Genomic DNA, 15,936 nt, shown 5'->3' with positions numbered 1-15,936 from the left:
GCCTGTTTTTGCAAAACATTGGCTGATGATATATATATATACTCAAATGCAGTAAGCATGAAACTCTTGAGCCCTCAGAAGTGCCATAGGCATCTAGTCCGGCTTAGTCAGAGTAATTATCTGCATCTCTCTGTAAGTTCTGCTGAGTAATGAGCAGCTCTGGGCTCCTGCTCTGTCTGCTTCACGCTTATTTCAGAAGTGTTGAATAATGAACACCAGGACAGATGAAGGTGAAATCAGAGCTGCGATGGTGTCACTACATTTGTGCTGATTTCTTTTGAACACTGTAGCTTTATTCTCAGTGAAAATACAATGCCGTGATGATTTATATCTTTTTTTCTACTGATGCTTCCAATTTCAGGTGCAATAAATATGTCTGGAAAATATGTTCTTGAAAGATTCTGCAATCTTTAAAGGTGCTATAAGAGATGTCAGCAGTTTTGTGAACTTCAATGACACGCCCTCTTTCCCAAACCCCGCCCCCCTGTACTTGTCAGCCAACCAATGTGCGAAATGATTGACAGACGGAGCATTTCTGATTGGCATGCGAATTTTTTTTTTAGAGCACATGTATATAATCTGTAAATTGCATAGTATAATGCTCTGTTTTTTTTTAAATATATATATATTTAGGTTAAAACTTGCTCTATAATATATTATTTGTGATGTTTATATTAGCATGCTATTACATTTGAGTTACATTAATGTTTATACATGAAAAAATACTTGGATTTGGCCATTCAGACTAAGATGAAGAAAAAAAAACATCTGTAAACTATAGAGCCCTTAAAGGGACATAGTGATGGGAGGAAATATTTTCGCTCTTATTATTATATAATATACTACTTGCAAAACTTTTGCATTCCCCCTAGAAACTTTGTATTTATTCGGAAAGTGTTTACGTTTGTAAACAATGCTTTTGTGTTCCCTTGAGAAACTTTGGGTTTGCTCAGAAAAGCTTTGCGTTCCCTTGAGAAACTTTGCATTCTTTGATTGATCACAAGGTTTCTCGTGCAAGCGCAAACGTTTCGCAATTAAAATCATTGTAATACAATTTTCCCATCAATATGTCATTTTCAATATAGTATTTAGCGGCTCCAAAAAAAAAAAAAAAAAAACGAAATAGATTTTAGTCTGAAACACACCATAAAACAGATCATTGTTGCTGTAAGAAACGCCGAAGCGAAGACCAGGAGACTCGGTGTATCAGCAGGATTGTTCATTGAGAATGTGCTGCTGTCATCAAGTCTATGGCAGTGATACATTGTATTTTATAGGCATTCAGTACGCAGTCCTTAAAGGTGTTGACCTTACACACAGCCTCAGAAGTGACCACTTAACCAAAGTATCTAAAGACAAGACAGAGATTTAGCAATGCTTGTCCCTAAAGAATAATTGAAACTCAAAAGGTTTAAGCAGCACCTGGTCATGAGAACTAAAGACATGTAAAGATCCACACATAGTTTAACTCTTAGGCTGTTCACACCTGGTATTAAGATGCGTTTTGATCGATCGGATCACAAGTGGACGACGCTAAATACTGGTGTAAACAGGGTTTAAAACATTTTGAGCTTGTCCATTTTCGACCAATTCCAGAGATAGTTGAAGACCCATTCGATCAGATTGCTTTCGTAGTCGTCGAATGTGTTCGAACAGCCACACTTGTTGACCAGCATTATTGACCTAATGCATAAACATTATGGGAAGCGCACTAGCCAGACGGGATTTAAACTGTGGCTGGAGACCAAAGTTTGATTTGGAGACGTGAAAAATGTACCAAGCACAATGTTCTCTCATCATTCCTGATTTCTAACACACACTCACTGCGTTCGGCTGGTCTTGCCGCTGTCAGAACAGAAACTAAAGCTGAAGGTCTCTGTGTGTTTTTCAGTCGTCTCCAGGCGTGTGAATATGTCAATTGTATGAGCTTATTTTGTCCATTAGATCATAAGATCTAAAAAACCCATACATTTACCCACACATAGTCCCTCCCCTAGAAGAAATCAGGACAGAAGTGTTTGAAAGTGGATAAAAGAGACGGATTAAAACACCAGGTGTAAACGGGAATGTGTCAGCCTCGTCCACTTGTGATCCGATCGACCAAAACACATCTTAATACCAGGTGTAAACAGAGCCTCAGTAGGAAAGATAGTTCCCTCTCACTGGAAACTATTACATCTTATCAGTAAACTGATCATCATGTTGCTCTTGAATGCCGAATACAGTGCAGTTCACCAGTTAGGTCATAGCAGATCTTAAATTTGTGAGATCCATCATCACAAAGCAAATGAGCTCAAAAGAAACGCTGCGTCTCTGTGAATCTTTATCCGCTGGTGTCATTGTTGGACAGTGTTACTTTAGAAAAGAATGTGGATTACATACTTTCTGGTGGCGTAATCTTTGTTACTATCTCTACCTCAGAAAATGCTGTGTAATCCTCAAGTTTTTTGCCCTTCAAATCAAGTAATGCAGCGAATTAAAATAATTACTGCTTTAATGGAACCAATTATAGGCACTTGCCTCAAAGATGGGCGTCCCACTGAAACTCCTGATAAAAGGCTCATTCCAGATTGAGGGAGAAAAAGTTGAGCACTCATTCCTCTCAGGGGACGAATAAAGATGCACTACAGCAGCAGCGTATTGTTCTCCTGCTCTTCATTTGAGTACTGTTGTTCCACATCATCATCTAAAACATCGATATTATTAGTAACATTTTATAATCGTTTTGTAATTATAGCAAACTGTCCCTAGATCAGCTTGCACTCCGGCCCCTCTCACCTCCTCTTGTCTTTGCTGCCCCCTGCAGGTGGTGGCGTATCACTACTGTCAGGCTGATAACGCTTACACCTGCCTGGTGCCGGAGTTTGTGCACAACGTGGCGGCACTGCTGTGTCGTTCGCCACAACTCGCCGCGTACAGAGAGCTGCTGTTGAAAGAGCCACACATACAGAGCATGCTCAGTCTGCGCTCCTGCGTCCAGGACCCCCCCACTGCCTTCAGACGAGGGGTGCTCGAACCTCTGGAGGCACTTTATAAAGGCATGTGCACATTACATTCATGCATACAAACTGACTTGCACTTTGACAAGGCATAGTCATAATAGACACAATAGTCATTCAGATACTTTTAGTTTTTCGTAATATTTTTAATTTATTTTTATTTTAGTTTTAGTTAAAGTTTTAGTAATTCTTCTGCTTTTTGTCAGGTCTATATTAAGTTTTAGTTTGTTATTTTAGTACATCAAGTTAAACTGATTGAGAAATCAGTGCATGAGAATGCTAAATTATGCCTTGGCAAGTTTACATTTATATTTTATTTTATTTCAGTTCACTTTTACTTTATTTCAAGCAACAAAAATGTATTTCATTTTGGTTACACTTTACAATAAGGTTTCATTAGTTTACATTAGTTAACTACAATTAGTTAACATGAACTAATACTGAACTGCACTTCTACAGCATTTATTCATCTTTGTTCATTTCAACATTTACTAATACATTAATATAATCAAAAGTTGTATTTGTTAACATTAGTTAATGCCTAAACCCTAGTGAAAAATAAATATACTAAAATGTATTTGAAATATATTTATGCTAAGTATACTACATATACATTTACATATTTATGTACTTAATGTAAATACCCTGCAATCATACATTTGGTATACTAAATTGGTATCCTTAACTAATTTACTAAATTACTATCTAAATTGAAACTAATTTTGTACTTAATGTACATTAGTTTTCCAGAAATAGTGCTGAGGTCCAACTAAAGATATACTTAAGTATATTTGGTTGTGCTAAAGTGGAACTATTGCAATTATACTTTAGGTACACTTTAAATATCATGCATTTAAAAGACTGATATTATACAGAGATCTTACTATCCTTACTAATAGTGATATTAAGACACATTTAGTCTTAGTATCAAGAAATGTGCATTGTGCAATAAAGAAGTACTCCAAATAAAGTTTAATTATAATATTTATATCAGTTTCAAGCGATATGTCAGTGAATATGCTAATGGTTGATACATTTTCACTATAGGGAACTATGAACAAAATATTAACAGCTGTAATTATATTAACTAAGTTAACAAAGATTAACAAATAGAGTATCAAATGTATTTATCATGGTCAGTTCATGTTAGTTAATAATGAAACCTTATTGTAAAGTGTTACCTTACATTTTTACGTTTTAATTTTAGTTTCAGTTAACTATAATAACCCTGAAACAAACGCATGACCAGATTCCACAAGAGTTTGTGTTTGTAATTGTATCTTGAATGCAAAATGTGTGTAAAAGTGTGTATGTTGTTGTTTTTCTCAGAGAGGAAGATCACTCCGGATGAAGACCTCATCATCCTCATTGATGGTCTGAATGAGGCTGAGTTCCACAAACCGGACTATGGAGACACGATTGTGTCTTTCCTCTGTAAGACCATCAACAAGTTTCCAGACTGGCTCAAACTGGTGGTGACTGTCAGGACCTCGCTGCAGGTAAACACTGTGCAGTTTTACAATATTTGCCCTCTGGAATTGATTCACAACTTTATGAGGGCATATTTTTCTAATTGTGTAATAATACAGTGTGTCATCTGTACATGCAGTATACAATTTAGCTATCTGAATAATTAAATCTCATATATATGGGGATAATATGTACACCGAGACTAAAAATAGAATATTAAAAAATACACCACAGTTCAAAATGAAGTTTTTTGTAATGTTTTTGAAAGAAACTCTTATACACTTTGATCATAAATATAGTCGAACAGTAATATTGTGAAATATTATTGCAGTTTAAATTAAATGTTTTGTATTGCAATATATTGTTAAATGTCATTTATTCCTTTGATCAAAGCTGAATTTTCAGCATCATAACTCCAGTCTTCAGTGTCACATGATCCGAAATCATGATGATTTGATGATCAAGAAACATTTCTGATTATTATCAATGTTGAAAACAGATGTGCTGCTTCATATTTTTGTAAAAAACATGATTCATTCTATTTTCAAGAATCCTTTGTTGAATAGAAAGTTCAAAAGTACAGCATTTATATGTTTGTGACAATGTAAATGTCTTTACTGTCACTTTTGATCAATTTAATGCATCCTTGCAGAATAATTCATTTCTTTTAAAAAAAAAGAACTTGAAGAAGAATTTGTTATGGGTGCATTTTTTGCTCTAAATTTTGAATGCCCATTTCTGTGAAACTTGATCATTTCAAAATTACAGGTATAAATTATTATAATTTTTTTTTTTTTTTTTGCATCATTGGTTTATTGTTCTGCTTGTAAATCCTTAAAACATGTTTGTTGTTGCTGTACCTATAAATGCATTTATTGAATGTGTATGATAGGAATATTGAATCAATAAATAAATAGATTTTTATAGTTTTAACATATTTTGGAAACTAACTAGTTTTTAAATATTTAAGTTTGCCTAGAAATAAAAATCCTATCCTCATTTTTGTATGACTATGGTTAATCTTCAAAACCCAAATTAAGATATTTTAACCTGAGAGGTCTCTGTTCCTTCATTGAAAGTCCAATTATCCAAAACTTTAAGGTTAAAAGTTTTATAAAAATGCATTATGAATTGAGTAGTTCAACACACGTTTTTGACACGTGCACAAGCTTCTGTGTTTACCATGTGTGAATCGCTCTATGTATGTGTGTTTCTGAGAATAAACGCCTAAATTAAATCTGTTCATCTTAGAAAGCAGTCGTATCTTTTCATAAGGCTCGGATTAAACCGCTCGAATCACATGGACCATATAAGTTTTGGTTACCTGGACTTTCAGTGGAGGGACAGAAACCTCTCAGGTTTCATTAAAAATATATTTTTTATCTTTTAACATTTATGTTTGGAAGATAAACCAAAGTCTTATGGGTTTGGAACGACATTAGGGTGAATAATTTAAATTTTTGTGTTTACTATTCCTTTAGCATGATAAAGTAAAAAAAACAAAAAACATTTACTATTTCATTGTGAATGTTGCCTGTACTCAGCTCACCAAAAAGCAGCTACAAAATCTAATACAAGCATGATACCTTCCAGGAAATCACCAAACCTCTCCCTTTCCACCAAATCTCTCTGGACGCCCTGGAGGAAAACGACGCCATCGACCACGATCTCCAGGGCTACATCCTCCACCGCATCCACAGCAGTGCAGAGATCCAGAACAACATCTCCCTCAACGGCAAGATGGACAACACCAGCTTCGGCAAGCTCAGTTCCCACCTCAAGGCCCTCAGCCAGGGCTCTTTTCTTTACCTGAAGCTCACCTTTGACCTGATCGAACGCGGCTACCTGGTGCTCAAAAGCTCCAACTACAAGGTGGTCCCGGTCAGTCTAGCCGAAGTGTACCTTCTGCAGTGTAACATGCGCTTCCCAACGCAGTCGTCCTTCGAAAGGGCCCTGCCGTTGCTCAACGTGACCCTGGCTTCCCTGCACCCGCTGACCGATGAGCAGATCTACCAGGCCATCAACGCCAGCTCTGTGAAGGGCATGCTGGACTGGGAAGACTTCCAGCAGAGGCTGGAGAACCTGTCGGTGTTCCTGGTGAAGCGACGGGATGGAACGCGCATGTTCATACACCCTTCCTTTAGAGAATGGCTCATATGGCGGGAGGAGGGAGAGAAGACCAAGTTCCTCTGCGATCCCAGGTCTGACGAAAGTTACTTCAAATACAGAATTCGAGTAAAAACTGGCTTTGGCGAGTAAATAAAATAAATGCACAAACTTACCTAACAGCCTTCTGGTTTGCTGGTTTTGAAGTGATTCAAAAGCAATTTGTTACAGAGCCAACAATATACACGTTATACCATACACAAGACTTTCTGTGGCTTTAAATTAAATCAAACTGAATTTAAGACATTTTCCCCTGGAGTCACAGACAAGGCTTAGGTCTAGTCCCAGACCAAAATGCATTATTGAGCTGTTTTTACCTGAAAGCAACTTGCACTGACAGATATTAAAATATGTCAGTGCCATTGTTTTGTCACAGCAGCAATGTCTTTTTCTAAGGAACGTTTATAAAAGCCACTTAAACGTCCTAATTGAACTAAGGCCTAATCCTGGCGTAATCTAAACCCTGTCTGTGAAACCGGGCCTTTAAGATGTTCACCTAAATCAAAGTGTGAGAATGATAATCTGACACAACATGTATGTCTTCTAACAACTTTTATACCAGTAGAAAAGGTTGATCTATGAGAATATTATGATGTTTTCTGAGAACTGTAGCTTGAAGGTTTTTTATGTTTCTTACATGTTTTTTTCTTCTTTTTTTTTAAGGAATGGCCATACTCTTCTGGCTTTCTGGTTCTCCAGACAAGAAAACAAACTAAATAGACAGCAGACAATTGAACTGGGTCACCATATACTGAAAGCACACATATTCAAGGTAAGAGTGTTATGCAAGGATGTGATAATAGATCACCATAATGCTCATATTTTACAGCTAATGCTTTCATGCATTGAGGCTTTTTGTCCCATTATTGTCTCATACTGTAGGGCCTGAGTAAGAAAGTCGGGGTTTCTTCATCCATCTTGCAAGGGCTGTGGGTGTCATACAGTACAGAGAGTTTGTCTACAGCGCTTTCATCACTCAGAAACCTCTACACACCTAACATAAAGGTACCGCTCCACTTTACAGATATTACATACTCTAAAACCAACATTATGGATTTACTGTTTACTTTAAAGGGCACCTATTATGCTTTTTTTATTTTACCTTTCCTTTAGTCAGTGTGTATATATACTGTAGCTGTAAATGATTGGCAAAGTTACAAAGTCCAAAGGGAGTGAATCTCTCCAAAAGAAACACCTCGTTTGTAGTCCTGAAATTATTTCCGGGACTTAGCTACGTTACCATGTTACACAGTTGCACATTGATCGCTTACTCAAAGAACCAGTGTGTCGCGTTCTTTACCAGTCCGCCTGGAAACAAAGCCATCGTGACGACAAACCCCCTCATAGTAGAAGAAAGCCGTCAGGTTTACAACTTTGACAACAAGCACTTATCAGTATCAACTAAATGCTGGATTTTCAAAAGTATGTGAAGATCACTAGCCTGGCTCCGCCCTCCTACATACTTCCGCTCAATTTTAATTTTCCTTCAGTACTCCGTCTGGGTTTGCGGTATATTCGTGGGTTTTCTCCGGCCAAATTTTTACTGGTCCAATCAGTGAACAGAGGGAGTGGCTGAGAACGATGACGTTGAGGTCGTACGCTAGTTTGAACTGTAGGGTTACGTCACGGCCAAACGTTAGCGATTGGTTATGGCAGATCCAGAGTGGCTCTGGGCAGATCCAATAGTTTTAAACTTCAACAGAGTACCCGCTTTCACGGAAGTTAAAGCTTGTCAATGGAGAGTGGCCAGACTCTCTGTACAAATGAAATGTACAAGAGTCTGGTAGGACCAGGCGAGAAGATCACAGAATTGACTCTTTCAAATAGGTCCAAGAGTTTTAACACGCCGGTCTGTTATTGTAGGGACATCGGCTTTACATTTTCATGCCCCTGAACATGATGCTGAAGAAAAAACTAAACTGTGATGGTTTGCTTTATGTCAGTTGGATGGCCTCTTGGTTTTTCCTTGGCCAGTGAAGTCTGCTATAGAGTCTTCTGCCTTCAGTCTGAAGATCTGGCTGCGCAAGACTACCATAGATATAATATTACTTACAGCTGTTCATGAAGCCTCATGAGCTGAAACCCGATTGTGGAAAGTGGCGTTTCTATTCTCACACACGCTCTAAGCATTAGACCAATCACAACAGACTGGGCCAGCTGACCAATCAGAGCAGACTTGGCTTTTCGGGAAGGCGGGCTTTCAAGAGACAGGAACTAAAACTGAGCGTTTCAAGCTAGGGGTGAAAAGAAGTGCTACAGAAAGGAATGTAGAATAAGGAAAATAATGTGTTTTTGGTAACATTTTACAATAAGGTTTCATAAGTTAACATTAGTTAATGTATTAACTAACATGAATTAACAATGAACAAAACATTTGTTACAGCATTCATTCACAGTCGTTCATTGTTTGTTCACAGTGCATTAACTAATGTTAACCAAACAACTTTTGATTTTAATAATGTATTAGTAAATGTTGAAATTAACATGAATTTAGATGAATAAATGCTGTAGAAGTCTTGTTCATTCTTAATTCTAAAGTAGTTAACTAATCTTAACTAGACATTATTGTAAAGTGTTACCATTTTTTTTCCCCTTTAAATCATTTAAATGTATTCTTGGAACTCACAAAACGAATTATAATTGAGCATAATATGGGCACTTGAATTTTTCTTTAGGTGTCGCGGCTGCTGATGTTGGGCGGCGCTAATGTGAACTATCGTACGGAGGTGTTGAACAACGCTCCGGTGCTGTGTGTGCATGCTCACCTGGGCTACGCTGACATGGTGAACCTGCTGCTGGAATATGGTGCCAGTGTGGACTCGGCATCTGAGAGCGGCCTCACTCCTCTGGGATACGCGGCCGCCGCTGGACACCTGGGGATAGTTACCGCCCTCTGCAAGAGGAAAGCAAAGGTACGAGATTTACACTTTTTTAGGACAATTTATACTTTATGCACAATAAATGCTGTCGGGTTTCTAAGATTGAGTACTCAGTGTTAAAAACCTTGTAACTTGCTGATACTATAGCTAGTCAGGCTACTAGGGGTCTAACGGTACACAGAAGTCACTGTTCGGTATGTACCTCAGTATTTGGGATCACATCAGGAAAAAGCAACAAATCCCCAATGCTAGGTTTCTTTTCATGTATTTTGAACAGACAGTAGTGCAAATTACAGTTTGTTCCTGCTAGCGGCATTTAGTCCCCTGAGGTAGTTGCTACAGTACAGCCTCCTTTAGTGTATTAAGCACTTAGCAGGAAACAGAATGTGAATAGGTCACAATTCCAAATGATTGTGTCTCATAACAGCGGAAACAACTTAAAATACTCCATCATGTATGGTCATACAGATAAGAGTAAGACATCATTCGAAAATGAAACTGTATTTTTATTTGTGTACACTCACAATAAAAACAAAATATTGTGCTTTATAAAAATAAAGAAAACAAACATGATGCTGCTTTCTGCCATCCTGGTTTCCTTTCCGTGAAGTTTGAGGAGCGCGTCACAAAAATGAATCAAAACTAAGCATATAGACTACTAGCAAGCACTTGAACTCTTGTTCTGGGTTGGTGCGTAGATCGTCTCTTCTTCCTCTGCTATTTTTCCTGTTATGGTGGTTAGCAAACAGCATTGCATTACCGAGTGCGCCCCCTTCTGGAGTGTGGATCGCCTGTGACTGACTGTATTCGTCATCTGACTGTATATATGCACTGAACCGTGACTTTCTACCCATTTAAAATGATAGTTACCCATAAGCTACAATCAAACATGACTAACTGCACTGAAGCTGCTTACGGTGTTGTTAGACAGTCCACTTGTAAAAATGCTTCTCTTTTGCTCTTTTCTAATTGAATATACTGAATTTAAAAATGTAATATCAAATTATATTGTTTTACTACATGTTTTAGTTACACCAATATGATTCATTAATAATAATAATAATAATAATAATAAGTATTATTATTATTATTATCATTATTAATGCGAAGTAACAGATTTGATTAGAATGGACGGTTGGAATATTATTAGTTTCCCAGGGAGCAAAAAAGCCATGTGAATAGCAATTATATTTATAAGTGCAACAGAAAATTTGACAATTAGAAATTTGACATTCAAACTTTAATTGAGTAGCTTATCACAAACAGCAGCCAATCAGCAAACAAGACTCATTCTCATTAATTATTCCAAAAACTGATGGATTTATCTTTAATGTCTAGTTTGTTTTAATTGCGTGCCTGGATGCTAGACACACTAAGTTGCTTTCACTGGACGTCTGACAGCTGTGCAACAGAAAGCTGATGGGAACACTGAAGTAATGAGTCATCGCTATGGAAACGATACACCGTTTCAACTAATCGCTTTGTTGTAAACTAGAAGGTTTTATAGCCTGTCAACACCAGACATGAGCGACAGAGTAAACACAAGTAAACGGATGGCCTGTTCTGTTTCTGATGCACTCTTTGCACGTGTGCTACTTCTGACAACAGGACAATGGATTTGGAATGTTTGCATCCACTGCTTTTTATTGAATACTTCCCTACTATATTGTATGTGAAAAACAGTACGTAAACAAAATGTGGTAAAAAAAGTACCATCATGACCTACTACTTAAAGATGGTAAGAAATATGTACGATTTTTGCAGTAAAATATCCAATAACCCTAACCTAACCTAACACGTCCACAACTTACTTCGACTTGCATGTACTTTATTAGACAGGTGAGCAAATGTACATAAAACTAATCAGTGTTACATAGTTCAATATGATGAAATGTTAGAATATGATCTGTATGTTATTCTAATGTTGATCTAGCTTACTGCTAGTCTCATATAGCCAACAAACTAACTCATAGAATAACTTTCAACACACTCAAATGCAGTTTAGTGTGATAGTGTAACTGTTAGACCAAGTGAAACAGCGCTGCGTTCCCTCACAAGTTTAATTCGTCTAATAAACTGACCTGGTTGAGTTAGTAATTCAGCACTTGAGGGTAGTTCGGTAGAATTAATTGTCTTTATTCCTTATATCTGCGGGACTCGCGTGTGGCGCTGATTTCTGTCTCTCATTAGCAATCGTGCCCTGCTTCATACCACAGTCATGTTAAAAACATCAATGTATTCACTCATCCATAAACATTATTAGATCCATCAGCTTGACGACAAGATCCATAATTCTGCTTATGCGTCATCAACCTACGCCTTTGTTATTGTAAGAGGTTAGCGACCCCTAGTGGCGAATTTTATTTTACATATTGTAGCTTTAAATGGACACTTTACTATCCCATGAGGCCACGGGAGAGGATTTTTTTTTTATTTATTTTTTTTTATGCAAACTCATGTTTTATTTTTCCATTAAGCATTCATTAATCCATAAAGTATGATTTCTGTGGGTTGCAATTTAACAGTTGTTAGTATAGTGATAATCATTTTAAAATATTTTATTTTTTAACTCAGTTTAAATTTTGGAAAGGATAACACGATTGAGGAAACGGGAGAGGATTTGTGAATGACAGTGAAGCGATGCAACTGACGCTGGTAGGTCACGTGACAGTAACAACATGGCGGATGTAGTACATCCAAGCGGGAAGGAAGTCGACCGGAAGTTGAAGCCGGCCGCTTGCCACCATCTTGTAGCAGAACTTCACCTGCTGTTAGCATCCCATTGACTCCCATTCATTTTGGCGTCACTTTGACAGCGGATAACTTCACATCTGAGGCGTTTAAAGACTCCATTTGTCCATTATTTATTTCTAAAGAAACACGACAATGTAGAAAATGCTCCATTACCTTGTAGCTTATGTTATGGCCCCGTAGAAGCAGTTTTTGTAAAAGTAGGCTAACGATTGCGTCATAACCACACGACTCTCTGTCGCACAGTAGAGAAATTACCGTATGGACAGGAGGAGAAGCTCGCTGGCAATCGGCGGGACGTGGAGGCAAAATGACAAAATAATTAATCAGAATACCTAGCAAAAGTTTCTCCTGCTCCAGCTCATGGACACCTCCTACTCACACTCTCCGTCTCTGCAAGATTCGGAAGGGAATGATTCAGATTTCTCATGCCACAGCCACTAGAAGACAGACGGGTTGCTCACGTCACATCTACGTCGTCATCAAGCTCGGTTTGAGTCTGCGCGTCAGGAACGGAAGTCCTAAAAAATCGCTAAAAATGGGCTTCACTTGTCTCAATTGAGTTCCAATGAGATGGCTCTGTCCACTTCTTATACTGTCTATGAGTACATCCAGGGGGGCAGTGTTTCGGAAAACATTGAAGCTTCCCCGAGCGCCGCCATTGATTAGCGGACCCCCACCTGCTGTTAGCATTCCATTGACTCCCATTCATTTTGGCGTCACTTTGACAGCGAATAACTTTACATCTGAGGCGTTTAAAGACTCCATTTGTCCATTATTTATTTCTAAAGAAACACGAAAATTTATAAAAGGCTCCATTACCTTGTATCTTACGTTATGGCCCAGTAGAAGCCGTTTTTGTAGAAAAAGGCTAACGATTGCGTCATAACCACGCGACTCTCTGTCGCACAGTAGAGAGATTACCGTATGGACAGGAGGAGAAGCTCACGGGCAATCGGGGGGACGTGGAGGCAAAATGACAAAGTAATTAATCAGAATACTTACTGCACGTTCACACCGCCGCCGACTTGAGCTGCAAAGAAGCTCTGGCCGCCCTGTCAAGGACGCTTGTCAAAAAGTACGGGGAAGCTTGTTGACGCTTTGGCCGCTCTGAAGTCTGTGTCACACCATGAAATGTTATAATGACAGCATTTTTATAACTGTTTTGGTCACATTTGGTCGGGAAAAAATAATAATTAGCTATTATTATTATCATTAATAGTGAGTGCGCGCGCGCGGTCGGGGCTCTCTCTCTCTCTGCTCGTTATATTATGCCCTGTCAAGCGCGCCCTGTTAAACTGACAGGACTTAAAAACACATGCAAATGATAAACTTTCACTCTATGGTTAAACTGTGCAATTAATCCGATAATGATAAGAAACCCAGCAACGGCGATGATCAACTTCTCCATTTTCTCCAACTAATGTTTTGGTAGGAACGAAAGTTTACATCTTATATTTCTCCGGAATCAGCCAGCGCGAAGGACGTCTATATTCTGATTGGTTTCTGGCGTTTTGCCGCTGCTTGCCGCTGAACCGTGTCATAGCTCATTACCATAAAGTTGAGCTACTTTCAACTTTCTGATTGACGCTCAAAACGGCCAAAACGCGACGCCGATGGATTTGACGCTCCTTGCAGCTGAGAGAAGCCAGCTTCCATTGAAAATTAATGACTTCCGGTAACTTTGGAAGCTCAAGTCGGCGGCGGTGTGAACGTACAGTTAGCAAAAGTTGCTCCTGCTCCTAGCTCATGGACACCTCCTACTCACACTCTCCGTCTCTGCAAGATTCGGAAGGGAATGATTCAGATTTCTCTTGGCACAGCTACTAGAAGACAGAGAGGTTGCTCGCGTCACATCTACGTCGTCAAGCTCAGTTTGAGTCTGCGCAGTACACTCAGCCATCAGGAAGTGAGAGCTTCTAATTGACTTCACTTTTCTACGTTGAAACCTATGGGGTCGCTGTGTCCAGTTTATATACTGTCTATGAGTACATCCAGATAACATTCATTCTACCCATATTCATACTATATAGATTTCAGATGCACTGACGGTGTTAGAATGTTGCAAACCATATTATTTTTCAAGTAAGCTACAAGTTTTAGCTCATCTCGTCGTGAATCTTTGGTGTAAACTCACCTTAAACAAACCCCCCTCCCTCCCTAGAACATCTCAATGCCCTCACTGAGACTGGACTAGATGTTCCTCTCCATTTTAGTGCCACAGAAATTTGTAAACGCTCTTTTTCTGCCTGATAGACTAATAAAAAATGTATGGAAATTTCATTAAGCCAGTCAATCAGATTTAAGCTTACGATTTTGGCTTTTGTGTCCTTGCTGAGTAATATTTGTGTGTGTGTTTGTCCTCTCCATAGCTCGACCACTCGGACAAGCACGGTCAGTGTGCACTAGTGCACGCCGCTCTTAGGGGACACCTGGAGGTGGTGAAGTTCCTCATTCAGAGCGACTGGGGCCAAACACACCTCCAGACCCCGTCCCCTACACAGTCACAAGACACGCCCTCCCCAACACAGGCCACGCCCTCCCCCACACCGCCAGAAGCCACGCCCTCTCCTACTCAAGCCACGCCTCTGGAATCACAGCCGTCCAGCCCTGAGCAACAGGAGGATTCAGTGCAGACACCACAGGAGTCCGAGCAGAAGGTGGAGGAGCAGGACGAGACTCCAGAAGAGTCGGGACAACAGACACAAGCAGACGCTCAGACTGAGCAACAGACATCGCCACAGCCGGTGTCCTTCAACAAGAGCCTCGCAGTACAGCAGGCCCTTATAGCAGCAGCGAGCATGGGTTACACTGAGGTAATGCCCTGCTGGTGCCTCACTGTTCCCAGCATGCTTCTTGCTCATATAGCTACTAATTGTGTCTATGTCTTTAAGATTGTATCTTATCTCTTGGACTTGCCTGAGAGGGATGAAGAGGACACTCAACGTGCCCAGATTAACAGCTTTGATACCCTGTGGGGTGAGACAGGTAAAGCTTCACTCTTACACTATTTATTAAATAATTGTATAAGAAAATATAGTGAGCTGCCTACTGAGGCGGCATGCTTTTTTTTCTTTCTTAGCTTTGTTTCGGGAAGTATTTTTACCCTTTAATTTTTTTGCCATAGAAAGTTAAAAAAAAATCTTCATTTATGAGATATAAGCCATGAACCAAACCAAACCAGTTATGGGAAGACTCACAACATTACAAACTTTGATTAGAAGCAAAAAAAAAAAAAAGGGAAATCAGAAAAAAAGACAAAGGTACAAGACTGTGTACTTAATGGGATAGTTCACCCAAAACTGAAAACTCTGTCAGTAATTACTCTCCCTCATGTCGTTCCAACCCCACAAGACTTTCGGTCATCTTCAGAACACAATTGAAGATATTTTGAATGAAACTTTAGATATTGACAGGCCACATAACTACCACTTTAATGCTTCAGAAAGTTCAGAAATCGCTCTTTATGAACTTTTAAAAGCGTCAAAGTGGTAGTTGGATAGCTGTCAATAGAGGGAGAGAAAGCTCTCAGATTTCATCAAAAAGATCTTCATTTGTGTTCTGAAGAAGAACGAAAGTATTACGGGGTTGGAACAACATGAGGGAGAGTAATTACTGACAGAATTATCATTTTTGGGTGAACTTACCTTTAACAGCTTTATTGATTTAAA

At 38.9% G+C, this 15,936-nt stretch overlaps 1 protein-coding gene across 5 annotated transcripts in view; it reads left to right on the top strand.

Moving 5' to 3' along the window:
• Positions 1-15,936, top strand: part of tanc2b (tetratricopeptide repeat, ankyrin repeat and coiled-coil containing 2b) — a 125,643-nt gene that overhangs the window by 100,924 nt on the left and 8,783 nt on the right. For all 5 annotated transcript variants that reach the window (XM_082152051.1, XM_082152050.1, XM_082152052.1 and 2 more), the window contains 8 exons: positions 2,807-3,038; positions 4,329-4,498; positions 6,063-6,670; positions 7,299-7,407; positions 7,518-7,640; positions 9,311-9,547; positions 14,638-15,081; positions 15,160-15,253. In XM_082152051.1, coding sequence (XP_082008177.1) covers positions 2,807-3,038; positions 4,329-4,498; positions 6,063-6,670; positions 7,299-7,407; positions 7,518-7,640; positions 9,311-9,547; positions 14,638-15,081; positions 15,160-15,253 — 2,017 coding nt within the window. The remainder of the gene's footprint in view (positions 1-2,806; positions 3,039-4,328; positions 4,499-6,062; positions 6,671-7,298; positions 7,408-7,517; positions 7,641-9,310; positions 9,548-14,637; positions 15,082-15,159; positions 15,254-15,936) is intronic.

The sequence above is a fragment of the Leuciscus leuciscus genome, assembly GCF_965113295.1.
Source record: "Leuciscus leuciscus genome assembly, chromosome: 21".
Taxonomy (NCBI): Eukaryota; Metazoa; Chordata; class Actinopteri; order Cypriniformes; family Leuciscidae; genus Leuciscus; species Leuciscus leuciscus.
Note: the sequence above shows the minus strand (reverse complement) of the source record. Positions and strands in the feature narration are given on the sequence as shown.